Here is a 23,196-nt window from a genome sequence, read left to right on the forward strand (position 1 = left end):
CAGTTGCTGGTCAGTCTTCCTGTCCCCGGCGATGACTTCTTTGTAACTTACGCCTAGATTCAGGCATATTCTCCTCACAGGTTACGGCAAATCAGTCTAACGAAGTGTTACTTCGTGGGCCCAAATGCGGAACATCCTTGTCGCAAGATTTCGACCAACAGTCACAGGCATCCGAGCTTGCAAGGTATCGTAACAAAATGTATTTGGACTATTTGGATTATGCTTTGGCATGTTACCAAGGTCAACGAACGACACAGTCAAGATGCCAACTGTACACGAAACCAAAGCTTTCTTACGAGATCGATCGCAACGCCACCTGTCCATTCGAACAGAAAATGTGTCAGAGTGCATCTGACAATCTTCAACTGGATACTGGCTACCTGGACAGCTGGGGCGACCTCGGTATGAACGCGGAACCAAGATTCCAGATTCGCCTGAAGCAGAATTGTGCCCCTCTGGTTACGCGTGGATATAAAATGAGATACGTTGACCCAACGGATACTTCAAAAACATACATGCGATATAGTTATCTTCGCAATAACACTATCACAAACTCTACTGCCGACGTTGCCGACTGGCGTATCTACATGGTACCACTGAAGAGTCCGTTCGACCAAGTAGTCAGCTCTTACGGGGGCTCGATTGGCTTAGACTACAGAACGCGGTAAGTCTATTCGAGAATTATAGGGCCTTTGTTTTGGTACTGGAATCTCACGGTATGAGCTATACAGTCCACAACCGGTATTCTCAGTACTAGTTGTACCGATCTGCATTGACATTGTGTAGCTCTATATCAATGTATCGCGGCGAAGACACAGATTTCATTCCGGAACTAAACCGAACAGACGCATACGCCGCACTTCTTTTCCTTGATTCGACCGATATGGTATACCACGAGAAGGTCGAAGACCCTTGGTTTGCTGCAAATACCAACGCATCAGAATTAATGCGCACTTTCTTCGAGTCCGAGTCGCTCTATGTGTCAGATGAACCAGCGACTGTTATTGGCTGCACTTCGCAAGCCTTCTACTGCAATCCTAGAATTGACAATGGTCAACAGCGTTGCGTCAACTTATATGCCTCTCATGAGCTTAGGGATAGTATTACCGCGATATGGCCCGAACCTGATGATCTCAAAGCATTCCTCGGTTACGTGCAGACCAACAACATTATGATAGCAACTCCTGACACCTTCTATAACATGCCGGGGCTACCTAACATGCTCGCAAGATTCACAACTAAAGGGATAATGCAATGGGAAGCTTTTCCTCGAGACAGATGGAAGCAGGAGATGGAATTCTTGAGTCAAGCCTCGCTTGCGTCTTTTCAGTCTAATGTGCCACAAGCATCACAAAATGGTGTTTGGGACCTCGACCGTACGCTTTGTGATAGCGACACAGAGGCTGGACTGTGCGAGAAGCTGTGCAAAAGCCAAGTGAGTGGACTGAACCTTTACATCCTGGCAATAGCGCGGATTCCCTGGGTCAGGCAATAGCGATCGTTTATTGACCCTGTATCAGAAAGTTCGAAGCTCTGAATATTACTCATTCAACGTCCTCGGCATGGCCATCATTGTATTCGTCGGTCTATTCTTGATGGTTCTCGCAGCCTTCATCGAAGCTATAGCCACCACCATCGCCAACAAATTGAATCGCGACAAGCAGAATCACCCGTCGTACAGTCGTCTGGAATGGGACAGTAACGCATATCTGGATCTACAGCGACTTGCACACCAAGCCCTCGGAATCGGCACATGGTCCCGCAGTAGGACCGGTGTTCCACTCACCGCACCTGGAGAACAATTGGGTGTCTTGAGTGCGACAAAACAGTCGGAACTTCCAATTCTGGGACGTCCAGAAACAGGAATGAGCTTCATGATTTTAGCGGACGTCCTTCTCGCCAGCGCGACTATTCGACGGAATATGGTACGGACGCAGTATCTCCCTACTCGGCTCACACTCCGCTTGTGCATCATACGAACATGAAAGCATAATGGGATTCATTCGCGACTTATGGCGCAATGGGGCTGTATCCAGAGGTGTCAATACAGAATTGCGGGAGCTGTGATGCTGCATGGCGAGTGCTGGGGATGGAAGCTGAAGGTCGGCGGGATCGCCGATTAGGGTCTGTCATTCAGGTCGCATCTCTTTAGATTGACTTGCCAGGACGCCATGGGTGGACAGATTTTACCATGTTCGAGTAGCAAGAGAGAGAAACAGGTGGGGAGGGGATTTGCAGTAGTCCTTATGCATTCAAATCTCTGTCGTCGAAACACAGAGCAACGGTGTCCTTTCAAACATTTACGGTCTTATTTTCATCAAACCCCTCGGCCTGAGCGAAATAATATCCTCTCTGATTCGTTAACAATCTTAGTGATCCTACACCTGCGCCTCGCTCAACCACAAAATCGCAATTGAAGTGCGTATGACCAAAACCCCATAGTTCTACCTTTTCACTCTGGAAACATGGCTGATCCGACAAGTCCGTCGAGAAGGCACTCGAGATAGGACTAGCAGCGTGCTTCGGGTCGCTTGAGCGAGGGTCCCTCGATGGACTCCAGTGCGTGAGAATGATTATCTTAGAGTCGCCATGCTCGGGCGCAGCGACCTGGGCGTTCAGCCACTCAACATCTCGCTTGTGCGCGGCGTTGTGCATTTCTACATCCCAGCTCTCCGTCTGGAAGAAATCGTTCAAGCCCATGCTAACAGCCATTTCGCTCTCAGGCGGTATGTGAGAGAAAAGACTGCAGCCTAGGATTGTAAAATTTATGTCTGGTAGTTTAAACGCGGTGCGATTGAGTAAGATGAAGTCTCCGAGCGTGATATCATCATCACACTGTACGGTCGTCTCAAATTCTCGCAATATTGCGAGAGCGGTGGGCCAGTCTGAAGAGTAAGATTCGTGGTTCCCGGGCACGAAGAGTACCGTGCGGAATTGCTTGAGTTGGCGGGTGAGAAAGGCTAAGAATCCGGCTTTGTGAGGTGTGACGGTGCCAATGTCGCCGAGGAGGGCAAGGTGCGGTGCGCAAGGGACGATGGAGAAGATATCATATCCTTTTGGCGACTCTAGATGAAGATCTGAGAGGATCTGGAGAGCCATGCGTGTTTGGTCTGGTGTGATACGGGAAGCCTTGGGTTGGGGTTTGGAGAGAGTGAAATAGTCTCGTCGAAGCAAGAAATGCGCGCATACAGATTATGTAAGGCATATCCGTGCAACCTAATATCTACAAACAGATTCAACTACCGCACTAAGTATCTCCATGTAGCTTAAACGACCTGCTATCTCCATAATGTCGTGTCTCGGTAGAACCCAGAAGACTCGCAAATTTCACGGCCTCATAATTAGGGAGTTCTGGCAAAACTGTACTGCAGGCGTATAAATCTCTTACAGATAGGGGTATGTCCTCTATCAGAAGAGTTGCCCACTTCGTAATTGCGAGTTGCCGCCCAAACCGTTAGTACACGGAGTGCGTCTTCCCAGATCTGGATTTACAGTTCTGGCGGTAGTAACGCGAAGCGCTCAATTATCATCTTGGCTATTTCGGGAGGAGGCGAGGAATTCTGTGACGACAGGGTTCGAACTTCGCTCTAGAAGGTAGCGTGGTGAAGGAGCGGCACGCACTGACGGAGCGCTAAAAACCCTTAGTCTATGCCTAAGCTAACCACTTTCGTCTAACACTATCCACCTCTTACGCTATAGTTATCTTGCAACATCCGTAAAACATTTCAATGAGACTCGCTTAACTCGCTGCTCATTCTTTGGAAGTTGGAAATAACGCAACGAATATGCGAGATCTTTCACCCTCATTCGTGGCATCTGTGGCGCAGGCTCTCAATTCAGCTCAGGTGCCCTGCCTCCTCTGGGGCCACTATCTCCTGATCCTGCATGGCATCCCGTCAATCATCGGTGTATTTACCCCTTCATATTGAAATCATTCGGCAAGAACTGACGAGCGCCCAAGTCTATTGATTTCGTAATTCCTGCCGACCGTCTGGACGTCAGCATCAAGACGCTGTCCAACCTCGAAAACCTGTCTGCATGCTCCCAAGGCGATCTCTGTCCGTCGGGCCAGAAACAACGATATACGCCGCCACAGGCCTTCCACATTCATATCGATAACTCGGAAGTCACAGTCAACCTGTATCTCCAATCCGAGACGCTGTGGTTCTTACCACCACTTGACGGATCCCTCACGTCGCCCCAAGAATCTCAACTGCCCTCATATTTGGTGCTCGCGTCTGACCACACTGTTCTTCCAACGAAGCGACCAGGCCGTGGATCCGGAGTCTTCCCGTCCACAGTGCATCCTATTCTTGCCCCTCGTGCTCACGTCTTCTTGGAAGCGTTTCTGCGGCTGTATGCTCGGGACGTCGAAACTCGTTTCCGGAATCTCGACATGGCCATGATTGGGTACATAGATGAGTATGTCGACGATGATGGCCTTCTCAATGCCGATGATCTGCCAGAACCGCTTCGAGCGTTTTATAGGGAGTTGCGGGAGGGAAAGAAGCCTCTTCGACAATGGTCGGAAGAGTTGAAGAATGCTCTTGCGGATACTGGGCCATGCACAATCTCATAGCAGGGAATAATAGGGGTTGGGAATTATACGAGGAAAGTTTCCATGCACAAAATATACAGTACAACAGATATTGATCATGCCACCAAAACTTGTTCCTCCCCGCACTTCATGGGAACTGAATCAAAACCTTGAGCTCCGACGTCGAATACTTGGCCGTTGAACCATGCTGCTCTCCCGCTCCGACTCATACTCGGATTCACTCTGGGACATTGTCTTTCATCTATCAATCGACTGGGACCTTGGTCTTGAGGCCGTCTTCGTAGTGGGATTCGACCTTATAGGCAGTCGGTATTCGTTTTCTGCATGACGAGTATTCCCTTCGCCCCTCTTTCCCTCCGCTTTGCCTTTGGCTCTGGAAAGCGACTGGCTTCGTCGTCGAAAGCGTGTTAGGATCTTCTCCGGAGATAGTTCCATTAACTCTTTCGTCTCCTCCTTGACCGTGAGCTTTTTCAATTCGTTGGCCAAGCTGCTTCCGGGGCGATTGACCTTATCTTTCTCGGCCTCGTTCACGTAGGTGCCATCACTATCCCACGATTCGTCGCTGAGGTCGCCTTCGTCGTTCAACCATATCCTGGAAATGGTAGGCACGGGTCTTCTGGATCTCCCCCGGTTTACAGACTCGGGGTCTGTCATGCCCCGAGAGAATCTTGGTGGTGTGATTGGAGGTTCTAGGTGCGGAGTGTGATTCCGAAATCTACGCGGCGCAGTGGATTGAGCTCTCCTTGCTTGTTGGATTGAATCCCATTCGGCTGTATGAGTTGATCGTTGGGACTCCTCGCAAAGTTTCCCAATTTGTTGTGCGATAAGGGGCTTTACGTTGTCATAAACCCACTCTTTCATGGATTTGATAATCATGCGCAACTGCAAAACGCCCCAGGTCAGCTCGAGTGAGGTCGCCCATATGCACGCCATCAGAACGCGCCGGTGGTTGTTACAATTCTACTGCTGCCCAGATTCGGTCCATCGGATCCCACTTTTGGTCCCGTCCAAAGTCACTGAAAAATAAACATTGCCTCCATATCAAGACTAGAAATTTAGAGTCATCAATATACCCCCTCCACTCGACGCCGCAAGGCTGTATGATATAAAGAAAACAAGATTTTGAATTCCACCTCTTTCACACGAATCTTTTGCACATAATCAGTCTAATAGACACTATACCCGCTCATCCAGTGTACGAAGGCAACATCAAGAGTCTCTCACGTACCCAAGCATTTCCATGCTAAGATCTTCCATTCTATCATCTTTCCGCGCGCAAAATAGGATAATCTACAGAACGCGGTTTCCGGCCTAGTGGGCGGGCTTAGGGTGAATGGTACATGCTTTTGTTGTTGTTGTTGGGCTCGACTTGGTTCAGTGACGATGGGTTGTCAACGAATGGTGAGTTCTGCTCTGTTTTACATTGACCGGTTGGTTTTAACACGTGGCCAGCTGCAACCTTCCACTTCTTTGCCTGCGCAGGTGGGTACGCATTCTCACGCCGGTACAAGTGGTGTTCTCTGTCATGGAATAGGTGCTGCTAATTAAACCACTCTCTAATATTTGGTGCCGGAAGTGCACTGGCGCGTCGTTGATGGCTTCTACCCATCGATCGCCATGGCTGGCTGTACTTCACACACGCAACAACATCGTACAGCTGAGATGTCACGCGGATACCACGAAACAAATACCAGATACGAGGCAGCTGCACTGGCATCGTGTCTTACCTAGGACAACCATCGACTTGCGCTTTGCAGACACTCGAACCATTTGGACTACCGTCGAGCGGCAATCTATACCTGATCATGTCGGCGCTCGCTCGCCTCGCATCTGAGTTGCCGCGCATGCCCTTCGACAACTTTACCGCTTATCCCATTCTCTCAAGTTGCAGCGCCATCACCTACCAGTACATGCAGAGCCATGCCAATTCTGGGTATCACATCAGCGCAGCAATGCTATTCCCAGTCCTCTGCAGCGTCCCCATTCAGCAATTCACTAGACCTTCGTTCGGCTATCCGCTACGCACTGCTTTATGCTAGCCACCATTAGCTTCGCCCTCGGAGACATCGCGCGCCTCATCGATACGCATCTGGTCGCTTTCCCCAATGATGTGCCCGAGATTGCGCGTCAAAAAACTATCCATTACACACCCTCCTTCACCGTTCTATCGGAGTTCCACTTTTTCAAACAACGGTATTACGACGGTAACACCCGCATCCGTTACCCGGACATCATCTCTCCGTCTCCGTCAACCTTGCAGCATGGTACTATTCCATCGATCGTTTCACCGAAGGCCAGGGCCAAAAACCTTGCTACATCCCTCCTTGCGTAACCATTTGGCGACCCATTCTTCTAGACATTATCCTGATGCGTATCTGGCTTGCAATCAACTTCGCCGCGAACCGCCTGGTTATCTACCGGTTCGATCTCGAGACAGCACTCAACACACCATGGGGATCTTCGATCGTGTTTCCTGCGAAAGGTTTTCTTGGTCTTTGGTTGAGTTACGTCTTGATGAGGCCCGTGAGGTTGTTTGTTGCGATCATGTTTGGGTCATGTACACTGATTGTTGAGTCGAAAAGGTCGTCAGGGGACAGCGTGAGGGAGGACGACTTGTTTGATCGTATTGGGCCATATATCGACGGGCATGTCTCGTAGTGACCGAGACAGCTAGCCCTTGTTTTCGGTTCTGCAGCATTTCTTCACTCCCGACGTCTTTCGATTCACATATCTACAAGACGATTCCGGTACGAACAATCAGAGGGTTATGCATAGGAAACACCAAAGGTACCGGACTTTTAGTGTCACGCAGGCACAGGATAGTCGCGAACTCCCTCTGTGCTGAACAATATTACAATCGAGTCCCTCCCCAGACCCAACTTCTTCTCCTTCACCAACTTCCTAAGTGCACTCAGCGGCGCTGCCCCGCAAGGCCCGTTCTCCACGTCCTGCTCGTGTAGATACTCCAAATCGCGATGTGCCTCTACATCCGTTACTTCAACGCTCGCATCGACGCCGTTCCGTAGCACCTCCCATGCCGTGTACGACACTGTACCGCAGTTCATGCCATTCATGATACTGTGTCCTGTCTCGATCGGTGTAATCTTGCCCGCCTCAAGGCTGGTCTTCAGACACGCTGCTGTATCTGGCTCAACTGCTATTACAGATGCAGCTGGCGTGGCTGACTTGTAGTGCATCGCCACAGCTTGTGCCCAAGACCCTACGCCTACGGATGCTATGGCATGTGTTACGGGGCCTATGCCGAGATCTCGCAGTTGTTGGTCCGTCTCCGTGAGCATAGTTGAGTAGCCCTCGACGACCCACTTAATCACCTTCAGCATGCATCGGCACTCCCAGGACCTACACCATTACGTACCTGTGGAATCTCCTCATACCCCTCCCAGCTCGTATCCATCATGAGGATACTATCCGGCCCCTCAGCCTCCTTCCTCGCCACCAAAATAGAGTGGTCATAATCACCATCCACAACCACCACTGTCGCACCCTCGCCGGCAATTTTCTTCTGTGTGGCTTCGTCCATGGTGTTCGGTACGAAAACAGTCACAGGGATTTGCATGTACTTCGCCATCCTCGCAACCGCCCTCCCCCAATTCCCCGCCGTACACGTCACGATCTTCACACCGGCTTTTCTCGCAGCGGTACCGAGCTCTTGAACCTCTACGGATGAGGTGATTGGGAAGTTGCATTTCACTGCTACGGCTTTGAAAGTTGCCCATGAGGCGCCGAGGATCTTGAAGGCTGGAAGGCCAAAGCGATTGGATTCGTCTTTGAGGAAGACATGACCGAGTCCGAGCTCTTCAGCTAGAGTGGGGAGGGCATGCAGGGTCGTGGTGTTGTAGTCTGGGAGGCGGCGGTGGAAAGATGCCACTTCTGGATTGGTGAGTGGACCGTTGTATTTCCACGAGGCGGCGCTTGTGTTGAGAAACATGATTATGAAAAAGAACAAAGTTGTTTTTATCCAGTAGAGGTCGATAACGGTCGATAAAGGAGATTTTCATATGAAATGTAGTGATAGAAGCTTTCTTGCGTAATCAAGTAGGGGTCATGGATTAAAGAATGCCTGTGAATGATGCAGAAGAGATCCAGCTTCCTACGTGGCTACTTATAGTAATAGCGAGTTGAAGATCTTCGTCGTGTCGAACATTTCAGCTCCATTTGTCTTCTCCGTCGGACTCGAGCGGCGGAGTGGTAGCGCCTGATGAAGGAGCTCGTTTTATTAATTATCCCTTGGCGAGAACGCCAAAGTTGATTCCTTTACTCCCCCGCTATAACGTCGCAGCAATATTCCAGAAATAAAAAGAGCTTTAGTCTCTAGTCACAAGCTTAGTTTAGAGTGTCTGGAATAGATAACTTTATGTTGTAGCGGCGACGTACGCGTATGAAGTGGGCGCTAACTCAAGGCACGTGAAGAGTTGACGAACCTTGGAACCTTGATAAAAAGAGCGTCGTCGTTCACAGGCGCGGAATGCTCGGTGTTGGCCCGAGCTCCCGCGCTAATGGCGTCATGTTCGAGGCGTATATCCCGACGCCTGCAGCCCACGTAACTTCATACAAACACTCCTCAACATGCCGCAGTCGCAAGCGGGCCAGGTCGAGAACGTGAAGCGAGTCATCTTACGGCCTACTTGGCAGAATGTAGTGGCCAGCTCCTACCCATTCAAGGTATCTCTTCTATATGACATGATCATTCAAAATGCTCTCTCTAACAGGCAGCAGGGAATCATATACTTCATCGGTCACCCGTTTCTCTACCCCCTCGCGCGCAAACGTCTCCTCCCAGCCTTTCTGCTAAGCACGTTCGTCATCGTCAACCTCTTCGTCTGGGCATATCTGCCACAGGTCGCGTTCCTGGCCCTCTTTCATAAGACAGGCAGCGCATGGGTCAACGGAACGTTCTTGACGCTAGGGGAAGCAGCAGCTGTAACAGCGATACTGTTCGAGGCTTTTTTGGTGGACGAGTCGCAGGTAGATATTTTTGATGCCATCCTGGTCCACAAAGGTTACGATGATCTGGTCCGTCAATTTCGACCAGTTTCCGACGACTCTATGAACAATCCTGTACAGCGACTCGGCAAACCGACCAAGTCGTCTGTGTATGGTCCTTTCTCATTTCGGCAGATCGCAGAGTTTGTAATTTTGCTACCACTCAACTTTGTGCCGTATTTTGGTGTACCGTTGTTCTTGCTGCTTACGGGATATCGTGCGGGGCCACTACAACACTGGAGATATTTCAAGCTGCTCGATTTCAACAAACAGGAGCGAGATGCGTTTGTAAGACGGAGGAGATGGCAATATACTTGGTAAGTTCGTCCTCGGAAGCCGCTTCCGAGCCGATGCTAACATTTCCTTCAAGGTACGGCACCGTCTATCTGCTTTTGCAGCTTGTACCAGGACTGAGCATGTTCTTTCTATTAACCGCAGCTGTCAGCTCCTCTCTTTGGGCTGCTGACATGGAAAGCAAGCGGCGAGAGCAAGAAAACGCTGCAATCCAAGCTCCCGCCTACACTGACCAGCCACCGGAAGACCACGTATAGAGCAGTGATTTCGGGCACTTTCGCAGATAGCAAATCATGATCAGTAATACTTGTGCTTGACTCACATTCAGTCAATCTTCGTGAAGATGTGTGACCTCGGGTTGTTACGTTCGTGGCGGCGAATTAGCGCCACCGTTCCTAGCCGCAAAGCTCGATGTCAGTGCTCCCGCGGCCGGCGAGAAAAGTAGTGCCTGCACCTCAGAGCTCAACAACCCCATCACCAATCCACCTCCGCCCATTGAACCCGCCCCATCCTCCAGCCGTACTGCTCGCGGCTTTTCCGAATCTTGGGCCTCACATCTTCCTCCGCCATCATGTTCCGCTCAGTCGCTTCCCGCGCCGTGCCAAGGGCAGCGCGCCCGGTTTCCCAGAGCACCTTCTGCGCCCCGAACATCTACTTCCAGAGCCGGTTAAGGAGGGGATATGCTTCGGAAGCTGGTTAGTCGACAAATCCTTAAGCTATACCGATGGCTGGGTGCTAATTAGAGATAGAGGAGAAGGACCTCGTTATCATCGGAGGCGGCGTCGCAGGATACGTCGCGGCAATCAAGGCCGGCCAGGCCGGCATGAAGGTGCGCGATAACAAATGCTTGCATTTGTGTTAGAGACTTATAGCTGTTAGGTCGCATGTATCGAGAAGCGCGGCTCTCTCGGCGGAACCTGCTTGAACGTCGGCTGCATTCCTTCAAAATCCCTCCTGAACAACTCGCACCTCTACCACCAGATCCTGCACGACACCAAGAACCGCGGTATTGAGGTCGGCGATGTCAAGCTTAACCTCCCGGCGATGATGAAGGCGAAGGACACCTCTGTTGCAGGTCTGACAAAGGGTATCGAATTCCTCTTCAAGAAGAACAACGTGGAGTACATCAAGGGCACCGGTGCTTTCCAGGACGAGCACACCGTCGCGGTCAACCTTGTTGAAGGTGGCGAGACCACCGTCCGCGGCAAGAACATCCTCATCGCGACTGGATCTGAGGCTACGCCCTTCCCCGGACTGACTATCGATGAGAAGAAGGTCATCACGAGCACTGGTGCCATCGCTCTGCAAGAGGTCCCCAAGAAGATGACCGTTATCGGTGGAGGTATCATCGGTCTTGAGATGGCCTCTGTCTGGTCGCGTCTTGGTTCCGAAGTCACCGTTGTCGAGTACTTGGGCCAGATTGGCGGCCCCGGTATGGACAAGGATGTTGCTAAGCAGGCACAGAAGCTTCTCCAGAAGCAGGGCATGAAGTTCAAGCTCAACACCAAGGTCACCGCCGGTGATGCTGAAGGTGAGGGCGTGAAGGTGTCCGTTGAGGCTGCCAAGGGCGGAAAGGAGGAGACTCTCGATGCTGACGTCGTCCTCGTTGCCATCGGTCGCCGTCCCTACACCAACGGCCTTGGTCTTGAGAACATCGGTCTCGAGGTTGACGAGCGGGGCCGCGTGATCATCGACCAGGAGTACCGCACCAAGGTCCCCCACATTCGTGCTATTGGTGACGTTACTTTCGGACCTATGTTGGCCCACAAGGCTGAGGAGGAGTCCGTTGCCGTTGTCGAGTACATCGGCAAGGGTTACGGCCACGTTAACTACGGCGCGATTCCCTCCGTCATGTACACCCACCCCGAAGTTGCCTGGGTCGGCCAGAACGAGGAGGAGCTCAAGGCTGCTAACGTCAAGTACAATGTCGGACAGTTCCCCTTCTCTGCCAACTCAAGAGCGAAGACCAACCTCGACACTGAGGGTTTCGTCAAGTTCATCTCTGACGCCGAGACTGACCGGATATTGGGCATTCACATCATCGGTCCCAGCGCCGGTGAGATGATTGCCGAGGGTGTGCTTGCGCTCGAGTATGGTGCCAGCTCAGAGGGTAAGTCGAATCACGATCCTGTGCACGCTAAGGCAGATACTAATCTTCTTCACAGACGTTGCACGGACATCACACGCTCACCCGACGCTTTCAGAAGCGTTCAAGGAGGCTGCTATGGCAACATACGACAAGGCTGTTCACTACTAGATTTCTTTCTTCGTTTTGGGTTTGGGTTAGCATCAGCGCAGGAAGTCGAGCTCCAGCGGGAGTTTGTGAATAGTACCTGTAATATATGTCGCATGCTACATAGTGCACGTTGGAAAATGCAGGTTGATTCATGTCCAATAAGCTCGAGTTTAAAGTGGCTGAAGACCCCTGCACACAAAATGGCTCGTGCTAGCGTGACGCGTGCGCATCTTTCGGCGCGTCTCCGCGATCTTCAAAATGATCCTCCACACTTCCCGTCTGGTGCCATTCCCACACACAACCACTTTCCGCCATGAGTAACACCGAACAAGAACAGCACTGTAATGTGCTCCGACTCGACCTGAAGACTTGGGAGAGCAAATTCAGCGCTAGGAATGGAGGGCGCAAAGCGGGACGCGACGACATCAAGGCCGACGCGGTGATATGTACGCATGCTCAAGCACCTGGCTTCTTCCGCGCTGACAAGTCCCAGCACAAAAATACAAAGAGTATGAAAAGCTCCGGAGGGCAATTGCCGCCAAAGACGCCCCGGGAACACCTTCTAGGAAAGCTGAGAGTCAACGCGTCACCCGCAACGTCGATCGAACGCCCAAAAGGCCCAAGACAGTCGCGCTAACTACTCCGAAGAGGAAGCGCGAGGATAGCGGCATTGCTGAGGAGGACTTGACACTACAGAGCTATTTGCTTTCACCTGAAGGACCCGCATTTATCGGTCCCACTCCGCAACGGGATGGCATCGCTATAGGACTCTTCGATCTTCTACCCGCAGAGACACCAAGCAGGAGGGGCGCACTAGCTGATATGGAACTGAACGTTGTGCAGACCCCGAGTAGGAATGCAGGCAGAGCGGACAGTGAGACGTCACTAGAGTCAAGGGCGCGTGGAGAGAAGACACCACAATCAACTGGCAAACGGTTCTTGCTTGACTCGTTCTTGTCGGTCACACCGAACAAGAGGAAGCTGGGAGAGGCGACGACACCGAGTTCGAGGGGTCTTGCTACACCTGCGTTTCTTCGAAGACACAACCCTCTCACGAAGATTGACGAAGATGACGAGCCTGCGTCACGACCTGCGCCCTGGGCGCGGAGATCCTTTGGTAGGAGCTTGAGTGCAAGGATCCAAGCGATGCGGCAAGAGGAGGAAACCCGATTAGACGAGGAAGCGGACATCATGCGCGAGCTTGAAATGGAGGCCGAAGGCATGCCAGCACCCAAGAGAATCAAGGTGCCAGAAATTCAAGTGAAGGACAGTCAGGCTGCGATGCCTTTGGGCCCCGATCGCGGTCTTGAGACTGAGGATGATGAAGACGGTGAAGAGAGTGAATTGGGCCCAGATGGAAGGCCCAAGAGAGTCTGGAAGAAGAAGGGCCTCAAGAGGCAGACGAGACGCGTCATTAGTATGTTCTTCTTGTTTTTTTGTGTTCCTGCTGCTAACAAACTTCCAGTGCGACCCAACTTCATAAAAGCAAAACCTCAACCCGAAGTGCAACATGACGAGTCAGACGACGAGGCCAAGGTTGCAGAAACGCAAATCCATATCCAACTCGACTCGTCTGATGACGATGGATCAGACTACGCAAGCGACGCGTCCCACAGCACGAAGAAGCGCAAGACGCAGCAACCCAAACCCAAGGTCGCGTCCACGTCACAGGCAAAAGAGGACAGTAAGAACAAGGAAGGACCGGTCAAGGCAGCTGCACGTAAGATCAAGCCGTGGGCGCACGCAAACTACAAGAGGCTCAAGATCAAGAGCAAAGGAGGAAATGGCGGTAAAGGTCGCTTTGGTCGGAAGCGATAGACGAATGAGCACTCAGACTGCATCGCACGTTCGGCCCGCGATTCGGGTTGAGTGTGCCATGCTGCAGCGGTCGTCAGCCTCAGGTACGGAATGGTGGCTTACCTACGTATGCGGCATGCGTGTGGATTGAAAGGCTGCGCCAAATGTTGCTGCCTTTGAGACATAAACGTGATTGCCAGGTCATTTGGCTCCGTGTAAGCCAATGATGAAGCGGAGCTTAACTCACATCTGCCGGGTGTGTTCACGTAGATATATAGCTCTCAAGACCGGAAGCCGGTCCAAATCCACCAGCTATTTACCATGTATATTCGAAACCGTACTTTTGAAGGAAGTGATATGTCATGGCCAAGCCCAAACAGATGGACTAGGCCGGCGGGTGAAGCTCGGGCCTCGACCTCTCCGCCGCCTCAAGCTCCAACACCACGCAATCCGAACAACACATCTAATCCCCCGCCACTCGTCCTTCAACCCGCCTTAGATCCCGCATACCCAAAACAACACTCGCCACATCCACACACCATGGCCGAGAGAGAGCTCGCAGATCTGCTTAAGCAGCTCCACAAGACGCTGCAGTCCAAGCAGTATCAGCAAGCCGGCTCAATACTGTCACGCGCAAAGATCGCCCTTCTCGGTCTCAACGCCCTCATCCCAACCGAATCAACACCGTCTAAGCACCTCCAACTCGCCCGCGAAACCCTCGAGCTCGGCGCCGTCATCTCCATCCGCTTACAAGACCCCGTTTCCTTCACCCGCTACTTTCAGCAACTGCAACCCTTCTACGCACTACCGGAAGACAAACTACCTAGGAAAGGTAGTAACGCGAGCAAAATTACCGGCCTGTATCTGCTTCTGTTGCTCAGTGATGGCGACTACGCGGGGTTCCACACGCTATTGGAGACGCTTGAGGTGGCGGCTGCGCAGGCGGGGCGGGGACTCGAGGATGATCAGTTCATTCAGTATCCGATAAGATTGGAGCAGGCGCTCATGGAGGGAAGCTACGACCAGGTGTGGAGGCAGACGAAAGGCTCAAATGCGCCCAGCGAGGAGTTCGCGCTGTTCTCAGATGTATGTGTCGCCAGTCTGGCTCGCGGCATTGCTTCTGGCTTGCCTAAAGCTGCTTTCAAATGCGTGCTAATATAAAACTAGGTCCTCATCGGTACCATTCGCAAAGAAATCGCCTCGTGCAGCGAGAAAGCGTACCCCTCGATCCCCATCTCAGACGCCAAATCGCTCCTCTTCCTCGAGTCAGAAGGCAGCGTCGTCAACTTTGCGAAGGAGTCGGGCTGGGTCGTAAAGGATGGCAGGATATACTTCCCGCAAGAGGACGGCGAGTTCGCAAGCAAGGACATACTCGTGACGAGCGACCAGGTCATTGAGAATACGTTGGGGTACGCACGAGAGTTGGAGACGATCGTTTAAGAGAGGCGAGCGTGGGTCGTGTAAGGAGATAACAGTGCAACCTGAGAGTACTGTACGATACATTACGATTGACGTGGAGGAGAAATGGCCTGCTTCGGACAGGACCGATGCGTTGGTCTAGCATAGATCGGCTTCTGGGTGTCAAAACATCCGGCAAATAATAAAGACATTCCTGACATCCAAAACCGTTTGTGGTTGTTGCAATGTGTGGTGCTCCATCTGACTCTGAAGTGCTACCCGCATGATGTTATAAGCAGCCCGAACGCCATTGAGGAACTCGTAAACACGGTTAATATGCGCGCTCCTACTTGCATGTAATCCAAATGTCTGGTATCCCACCAAAACCAAGCTTGCTTCTTCGTATAAATGCTCGTCATCCACTCACACTCACATTCAAACATTAGTCTCCATCGGCGCATAATTTCGCCGACGCCGCTCCGCAACGACCTCCGCAAAAGTTCCGCCCTACAACATCACGCAACCCATTGATACCCCTCGACATATACACCATGGCGAAGAAGGCGTTGGCGAAGGATCAGATTGTCAAGCTGATTGTCGGCGCGGGCCAGGCGAGTCCGAGTCCGCCTGTTGGTCCGGCGCTGGGTTCGAAAGGTGTGAAGAGTATGGATTTTTGTAAGGTACGTTGGCATTGGCGACGGATGGGCGTCTGTGAGAGAGATGTCACATTGACTGCCTACTTCCTGGGCTGTGTATATCGATGCGCTCATGCATATACTTGTTATGCTACTGCGTAAGACGTAGTCGACGACGCGCATCTCCTCCCATCCATCTCCACCAAATATCCAATCATAGCTACATACTAACGCTCACACAGGAGTTCAACGCCCGCACCGCCCACTACGTAACCGGCACACCGGTCCCCGCCCGTATCACCGTCCGCCCCGACCGGTCCTTCCACTTTTCTCTCCGCACACCACCCACCGCTACCCTCCTCCTCACCGCGGCCGGCGCGCCTGCGATTAAATCCAAAATACGCGGCGCAGGAAACGTCCCCGGGCCGATGAACAACCACGATGGGCAGAAGGGCAAATCGGGTTCGAATAGTCCGACGAACGGAAACGCGACGAAGGGAACGGTCGGGACGGTCAGTCTGAAGCATGTTTATGAGATTGCAAAGATTAAGCATGGGGAGGGGAGATTGAGTGGGTTGAGTTTGGAGGATTGCGAGAAGCGTGGTGGGGCAGGCGGGGAGTTTGGGGTTGTGGTGGTGCCGTAGGAGATTGCAGAAAGGCTGAGGACGAAGGACGTGGACGGTTCAGGGTAGAGGAAGACTGAACGAAGAAAGGGCTTGAACAGGGGAATATGATGTGCTAAGAGATGATGTTGTAGGATACGCGCACTTGCATAAGCTGGAGTTCTCGGATAAGATATGCGGAAGATGGAGGGTTGATGAAATACCCGCTGTACATTTGCTGTAGGGGAATATTGTACTGTAAAATATCAGCATTGTCAATACCACCTTCGACTTAGCATCTTTACCAAGCACGCCGAATTGGATTTCCAGTGAGTTCACACAGTAAGAACCAGTCTCCAACAACCCAAGATCTGGGGTAATACGATATTGACAGTGGCTTGGACTGGTACGAGCTTGAGTGCAGCACAACCAATTACTTCATTTAGCTCACACCCCCCACTTCCAATTCACAGGCGCGTTGATATCCCAGCTCATTTTCACAACCTGGCCCTCATCAATATAAACCTCCACCTATACTCCACACGCCCAAAGCACCACCCACCACCCACCACCCACCACGCCCTCACAAAATTTCCAAATCACTTCTTTCTTCCCAGCGGCCATCTGCCTCTTCAAGACGCACCGACAAGGCCCCCAATGCCACCTATTCCACCTACCAACCCACCCAACCTCCCGTCACTCGCGACGCTCCTCAATGAAGTGCTTACCCTCCTCTGCTACGTGTGGCTCACACTAGCCTTCGCTTTCTTCGCCACCGCCGCGGTGCTGGTTCGCAGGTGGCGCAACGAGTGGCGCCGCATCGTTATGAGGATGGGAAGGGACTACTTAGAGCTAGAGCAAGATGGGGGAGATGAGTGGCTCGCGAGCTCAAGGGACGAGTACGTAATAAGGGGGGTGAGGGGAAGAAGGAGTGGGCTACGAAGGAGGATGAGTTTGTGAGGAAGAGGGCGGAGGAATGTTTGGTGTGGGGTTTTGGGCTTGCGAGGTTGGAGTTTGTGGACGAGAGGAGGGAACAATGAGGGTGAGGGTAAGGGTGAGAGGACAATTGGGCGGAATTTGTGGTCGGTGGATTGGAGGGAAGGTTGCAGGTGTGCGGTTTGGAGGTCTGGTTCATGGGCTTTGGGATGGTTTGTCGTCGTTCTTGGCTTTGAATGAAAAGTTATAAGAACTTCTTCTCTCTCCCATTATAGCTCGGCGGCTGACAGTTTCCCGTGATATGGATTTGTAGTAGTGGATCCGGCTTGATGAAAAGATAGCCAATCGACAAACGTTGATTGATATAATCAATTTTTGTCGGCTAACTCGTGGAGGCCAATGTGTTGTGCGGATCTTGAAGGGTATGTGCATATGCAAGATCGAATATAACTACCTGTAGATGAACCGCATGTTGGTGATATCGGCAGGCAATGCCAGCCCCTGGTCATGGTATACCGCACCATAGGTAGGTAGTGCTATGTACACATGATCTGCCAGGCCAGTACCGTCATTGCATCGCAGATCTACCGCGACGATGTTAAGTCTTTGTACCGTCGCGGAAACAACGTTCTTCTGGGTACCATCGCATAGAACGTCGTCATGACAGTGTTCATCAAGGGGTATCTCATGTGGAGTAACACGTCGAGAGACCGTGTCTAGGTCGAGGTGACAGTCGAACAGAAACGTCAAGACCACGAAGGATGAAAGCAACGAGAGGTTCACCTTCCGCTTTGCGAATTAGACGACACTAAATAAAGATTTGAGAAGGTCCAGCCAGTATTCTCGTGCTCATGTTAGATGATATATTGGCATACTCAAATAGAAATATGTCCAAAGTCCGATTTCACAACCACCAGCCCTCTGCATCACGACCCTTCAACGATGAAAGCTCGCCTACATATCACTTTAAATCAAATCACCCGACGCCACGAAAGTTCGCGATACTAATGACGCCCCCATCCGAGACCGCGCAACCCACCGTCACGGAGATTGCGCTCACCGGACTCCGCAAAGCACACCACTAGACTTCGGAACTCGCTTGGGGGCCGCTCCATCTCATCGTACGTTCACACGATGACATCCTAAAATCTCCTTTTGAGTAGTGATGCAAAACATGATATTCCAATATGAACATTGTACCTTGCCGTCTTCATGGACAACATATTTCCAATAGCGAAGTAGAAGATAAAGTCCCAATCCAAATTCCATCTATCCAGCGCCATACATACATACATGCTCTACCGACATGCGACGCGATAATACGCACGCTTCTCAAAATCTCTCATATGCAATAGTCAAGGAAAAGAAATGCGTTTACGCGCTTACTGCGGCCAAACGAAGGGCGTCGGGCGGGCGCGCTTCTCAAGCGTCGTCTTCGTGCAGCTCGTAGTCGAGGGCGAGGGGTTGGCCACCGTCTGGATGGAGTAGACGCCGCCGTCGGAGGGGACCGCAGGTGCGGCAGTTGTTTCTGGCGTTGAGGACTCGCCGGCGTTGTAGCCGTTGCCTGAGGGCGAAGCGGGGGCAGCGTCGCTGGTGGGGACGATGTCGGCGGAGGAGTAGATGCCGGAAGGCTCCTCGCCGCCGGTGGGGTACAGGCCGGAGGGAGTGATTGCTGGGGCGTCGCCGGTGGGGATGGGGATGGAGGGTTCTTCGGGGGAGACGGTAGTTGAGGCTGAGACGTCTGAGCTGACCTCGTCATCGCCGCCGGTGCTGTAGCCGTTGCCGGAAGGTGTAGCAGGTGCAGCGGTAGTGGAAGCCTCAACGGCGGAGCTAGACTCGTCCTCGCCGCCAGTGCTGTAGCCGTTACCTGAGGGAGTTGCCGGGGCGGCAGTGGTGGAAGCCTCGATGTCTGAGCTGACCTCGCCCTCACCAGAGCCGTAAGAGCCACCTGAGGGGGTTGCAGGTGCGGCGGTAGTAGAAGCCTCAACATCAGAGCTGGACTCATCCTCGCCGCCAGTGCTGTAGCCGTTACCTGAGGGAGTTGCCGGGGCGGCTGTAGTAGAAGCCTCAACATCAGAGCTAACCTCGCCTTCGCCCTCACCGGTGTTGTAAGAACCACCGGAGGGAGTCGCGGGAGCAGCAGTAGTAGATGCCTCGATGTCCGAGCTCACTTCACCCTCACCTTCGCCAGTGTTGTAGGATCCACCGGAAGGCGTCGCAGGCGCTGCGGTAGTGGAAGCCTCAACGTCAGAGCTGACTTCACCTTCGCCCTCGCCTGTGTTGTAAGAGCCACCTGAAGGCGATGCTGGCGCGGCGGTAGTAGAAGCCCCAACGTCGGAGCTGACTTCACCCACGGTTCCGTTGTTGTAAGAACCACCTGAGGGCACTGCGGGAGCGGCAGTAGTAGAGGCCTCAACATCGGAGCTCATTTCGCCACCGCCGACGTTGTAGCCGTTGCCCGAGGGAGATGCAGGCGCAGCAGTGGTAGACGCCTCAATGTCAGAGCTCACCTCACCCTCACCGGTGCCGTAGCCTGAAGAAGGCTGAGGGACGGGAGTAGGGATGTCGACGATTGTAGAGTTGGAGCCGGAAGTGCCGTTGCCATTGCCGGTACCATAACCACCTGAAGGCACATTTGGCGAAGCGGTTCCAGTAGGCAAGTGCAAGATAGCAGTTCCGGGAGCATAGCCAGTAGCGCCAGCAACACCAGTGGCGCCGGTCGCAGTACCTTGGAAGGGGCCGGTTCCGTTTCCAGATCCGTAAGAGTGCTGGGAACCAGGAACCCAAGGCTTGTTCGTGGGGGCGAGAGGTCCGGGAGTAGTGATGGCGACGATGGAGGAGGTTGGCACGTCAGACTCTTCGGGCTCGTCCTCATCGTCTCCCTCTTCAGTCTCATCTCCCTCCTCGGTCTCGTCACCGTCCTCAGTTTCGTCTCCCTCCTCGGTCTCATCACCTTCCTCAGTCTCATCACCCTCTTCGGTTTCGTCAGTATCCTCGGTCTCGTCGCCAGTCTCGGTCTCGTCACCATCCTCGGTTTCGTCGTCACCTTCCTCGGTCTCATCGCCTTCCTCGGTCTCGTCACCATCCTCGGTCTCATCGCCTTCCTCAGTCTCGTCACCTTCCTCACTGTCAGCTCCCCCAGTAGGCGTAGCTTCAGCCTCCTCGCCGGCCCCAGTAGACGTAGCCTCAGGCTCAACACCGTAGTGCGTGCGGTAGTACTCAGGCTCGTAAGTACCAATGTTAATAGGCTTCCTCTTGAAGAGGCCACCAAGTCCAGGGATCTTCTCCAGGAGGCTGGCAGCCTCGGTGGGAACTGCGGTGGGAATCGCAGAAGGCAGCTCCGCAACGATAGAGGAAATAGGAAGATTTGACGCGATGGACGCGACGTCTGACACGGATGGGGTGTTGTTTTGTAGAGGCGTCCCGATGTGTAGCGGGAGCTTGTTAGTGAGCTGGCCGATCTCGTACTTGACGCCATCTACGGCGGCAGATCCACCAAAGACGTTCTTGTCGGAGATGCACTGGCCGATGATGGCGGTGAGAACGCGGTGGCAGACCTCAGAGGAGATCTTGGTGACTGCGTCGGGGAGTTTGATTTGAATATGCATTGGGTCGGCATCGAGACCGAACAGCTGGGAAATGCCATCTGCGTCGGGGAGGAAGTTCTCGGGGTGGTCGCAGACCTTGTCGACAGTGCTCTTGATGATGGAGTCCATGGCAGAGGTCATTTCCTTGCCAAGGCCGGGGACGGGAATAGATTCACTCGCACAGCGAATGTCATCTGAGGCAGCTGCGAGCCCAAGAAGGGCCGCGAACACGAAGGTCGTCTGAGATGCCTTCATGTTTGCAAAAAGGCAGTGGATGCAAAGTCAATTGGTTTAAGAATGAGCACGAAGCTTGCTAATGCGGGAAGTCAGACGGAAAAAAGAGTGTACAGACCGATACGGTCAAATGAGTGACAGAAAAGAATGAATGAAGACAGCCAAGTGCTTCTAGCTTGGAAACGGATTGAACAGCGACCATATATGTAGAATGGAGATGAGGGCGAGGCCTCGATCCTGGCCGACGGTTGGCCTGTTTCGGAGTAGTGCTTCGCCCTCCGGAGAGTGAGATTTGGCCCTACGGAGAAGCTTCGATGTTTCAAGCGCCACGGCTATTAGCGAAACAATATCTTCCATTGTGTACAACGGGCGCATGAGGTAATGAGGATCTAGTGCCCCACAGTGTGTGCAGAACTCCGGCCGCATATCGCATGATGTCTTCACTGTATGTGTCCGATTTAGCAGCCTATGGTGGTCAACGTAAAGTAAAGCAGTCTGTGTGGTATTAGGCAGCGGCTTGTATGGTTACCTATGCGTCGATTCAGCACCGCCAGATGGTAGATCGCACTCAGGAACTTGCAAGTGAAAGGTCGACTATGTGCAGCATGTGAAGCGATGGAGATTTGATGGTGAGGCGCAGCCACTCAGCTCCTAGTCGTGCTAGTGTACGCCCCAGGTTCGTCGGACGGAGATCGAGACGCCATAGTCCGTATTAGGTTAAAGCACTTGGCACCTCCACGAACTTACCTCCCGAACGTGAAGGGAGAATATTTCCTCTCACCACATCGCACCATCTGCGACTAAATCGTATCAAAGGCTGGACTCATACTGGGGCGCCTTGCAGTTTCGCTTCAATGCTGCGTCGAATAAGCCTATACCATCATGCCGCCAACGCTCCGGATCCTAGGAGCTCGAAGCTTAACGTGAACCGACCTCCTCGTATCCGTGCTTAGTCTCACGGTCTGTGTTTATTTTGTCGATCGACTGATTAGACATTATTGATACATACATTATGGCGGTAACTCATGGACCGGTTCCCTTGTTTGGCTGTATATTTCTTTTGCTGGTTCACCTGGCGCTGCTTCCACCACGTTGTTTCTTGAGGCGTCAAGCTCTCTTGGTGCTTGGGTTTCGTACACGTTTTCCGACCGTCTCTTCCTTCGCCTAAGAACCAGCCACCCAATCATCAGAGCAACCAGAGCGACAACTGCGACGCCGACACCAATTCCGGCTTTTGCTCCCGTCGACAAACCTCCTGCAGGAGCCGGTGACGTTGATGGTGACGGTGTGTTTGTCGACGTCTCGCCCGAACCAATGGACCCTGTCTGAGATGCAGATGTCTCTTTCGCAGCCTCAGCCAAAAGTGCTTCGTCCGTTTTTTGCCACATTACTATTACGCCATCTCCGTACACGACCGAAGGGTTTGCAGGCGCCGCATACGTCGTCGTCGATACGGGCAAGTCCCAATCACCAGGACCCTTCAGCGTAGGGTAGACATACGTGAGGACCTGATCCTGGGTGAAGCCGGATGAGCACTTGTGGCCGTGGCCGAGCGGGCTGACCGAGGTGTAGCCTCTAACGAAAGATTAATCTTCTCGGATTCTTCTACTTCTGGGCTGCAGGGTTCACTTACGAAGGGCAACACAAAGCTGCAGAAGTGCCCTCACCAATGGATATGTCTTTACTGAACCCGGGGAGCGTTTTCGCATACGTCCGAACTTGATTCCATCCTTTAGGGCATATCGCAGGACTATCTGTGGTAGTGGTCAGCCAACTAAACAATGTACGATCAAAGGTGTGGCGAACAATAGTACAAGCCCCAATGCGCACTCTGAAGTCTCTCCGAAGATATCGTTCCGGTAGGAAAGCACGAAGGGTCAAAATAGTTGTCTTGGCCTTGATGTCCAAAGTAGAG

General features: G+C 52.5%; 11 protein-coding genes across 11 annotated transcripts; 7 read left to right on the plus strand and 4 right to left on the minus strand.

The window, feature by feature from the left end:
* Positions 1-335: 335 nt before the first annotated feature.
* Positions 336-1,495, plus strand: N0V89_011124 (uncharacterized protein; the record flags this gene model as incomplete). Its single annotated transcript, XM_056219858.1, has 2 exons — positions 336-664; positions 787-1,495. 2 exons carry the CDS (start codon positions 336-338, stop codon positions 1,493-1,495), a joined length of 1,038 nt encoding a protein of 345 aa, XP_056066985.1.
* A 67-nt stretch (positions 1,496-1,562) lies between these two features.
* Positions 1,563-1,869, plus strand: N0V89_011125 (uncharacterized protein; the record flags this gene model as incomplete). Its single annotated transcript, XM_056219859.1, has 2 exons — positions 1,563-1,764; positions 1,817-1,869. The coding sequence occupies 2 exons, from the start codon at positions 1,563-1,565 to the stop codon at positions 1,867-1,869; spliced, it is 255 nt and encodes an 84-aa protein (XP_056066986.1).
* A 423-nt stretch (positions 1,870-2,292) lies between these two features.
* On the minus strand, positions 2,293-3,099 carry N0V89_011126 (uncharacterized protein; the record flags this gene model as incomplete). The annotated part of the gene is made up of 1 exon (XM_056219860.1): positions 2,293-3,099. One exon carries the CDS (start codon positions 3,097-3,099, stop codon positions 2,293-2,295), a length of 807 nt encoding a protein of 268 aa, XP_056066987.1.
* A 1,696-nt stretch (positions 3,100-4,795) lies between these two features.
* Positions 4,796-5,419, minus strand: N0V89_011127 (uncharacterized protein; the record flags this gene model as incomplete). The annotated part of the gene is made up of 1 exon (XM_056219861.1): positions 4,796-5,419. One exon carries the CDS (start codon positions 5,417-5,419, stop codon positions 4,796-4,798), a length of 624 nt encoding a protein of 207 aa, XP_056066988.1.
* A 1,943-nt stretch (positions 5,420-7,362) lies between these two features.
* Positions 7,363-8,507, minus strand: N0V89_011128 (uncharacterized protein; the record flags this gene model as incomplete). Its single annotated transcript, XM_056219862.1, has 2 exons — positions 7,363-7,890; positions 7,935-8,507. The coding sequence occupies 2 exons, from the start codon at positions 8,505-8,507 to the stop codon at positions 7,363-7,365; spliced, it is 1,101 nt and encodes a 366-aa protein (XP_056066989.1).
* Positions 8,508-9,145: 638 nt separating this feature from the next.
* Positions 9,146-10,113, plus strand: N0V89_011129 (uncharacterized protein; the record flags this gene model as incomplete). Its single annotated transcript, XM_056219863.1, has 3 exons — positions 9,146-9,241; positions 9,296-9,879; positions 9,933-10,113. 3 exons carry the CDS (start codon positions 9,146-9,148, stop codon positions 10,111-10,113), a joined length of 861 nt encoding a protein of 286 aa, XP_056066990.1.
* Positions 10,114-10,427: 314 nt separating this feature from the next.
* Positions 10,428-12,113, plus strand: LPD1 (dihydrolipoamide dehydrogenase precursor; the record flags this gene model as incomplete). The annotated part of the gene is made up of 4 exons (XM_056219864.1): positions 10,428-10,551; positions 10,606-10,685; positions 10,736-11,966; positions 12,022-12,113. 4 exons carry the CDS (start codon positions 10,428-10,430, stop codon positions 12,111-12,113), a joined length of 1,527 nt encoding a protein of 508 aa, XP_056066991.1.
* A 292-nt stretch (positions 12,114-12,405) lies between these two features.
* Positions 12,406-13,910, plus strand: RPN12_1 (regulatory particle non-ATPase; the record flags this gene model as incomplete). The annotated part of the gene is made up of 3 exons (XM_056219865.1): positions 12,406-12,538; positions 12,586-13,509; positions 13,558-13,910. 3 exons carry the CDS (start codon positions 12,406-12,408, stop codon positions 13,908-13,910), a joined length of 1,410 nt encoding a protein of 469 aa, XP_056066992.1.
* Positions 13,911-14,429: 519 nt separating this feature from the next.
* On the plus strand, positions 14,430-15,329 carry RPN12_2 (regulatory particle non-ATPase; the record flags this gene model as incomplete). Its single annotated transcript, XM_056219866.1, has 2 exons — positions 14,430-14,975; positions 15,057-15,329. 2 exons carry the CDS (start codon positions 14,430-14,432, stop codon positions 15,327-15,329), a joined length of 819 nt encoding a protein of 272 aa, XP_056066993.1.
* Positions 15,330-15,838: 509 nt separating this feature from the next.
* Positions 15,839-16,566, plus strand: MRPL19 (mitochondrial 54S ribosomal protein YmL19; the record flags this gene model as incomplete). The annotated part of the gene is made up of 2 exons (XM_056219867.1): positions 15,839-15,967; positions 16,165-16,566. 2 exons carry the CDS (start codon positions 15,839-15,841, stop codon positions 16,564-16,566), a joined length of 531 nt encoding a protein of 176 aa, XP_056066994.1.
* Positions 16,567-18,842: 2,276 nt separating this feature from the next.
* On the minus strand, positions 18,843-21,302 carry N0V89_011134 (uncharacterized protein; the record flags this gene model as incomplete). Its single annotated transcript, XM_056219868.1, has 1 exon — positions 18,843-21,302. The coding sequence occupies one exon, from the start codon at positions 21,300-21,302 to the stop codon at positions 18,843-18,845; it is 2,460 nt and encodes an 819-aa protein (XP_056066995.1).
* Positions 21,303-23,196: the final 1,894 nt, after the last annotated feature.

The sequence above is a fragment of the Didymosphaeria variabile genome (genome assembly GCF_027946475.1).
Source record: "Didymosphaeria variabile strain IMI 356815 chromosome Unknown scaffold_8, whole genome shotgun sequence".
In the NCBI taxonomy this organism is placed as follows: Eukaryota; Fungi; Ascomycota; class Dothideomycetes; order Pleosporales; family Didymosphaeriaceae; genus Didymosphaeria; species Didymosphaeria variabile.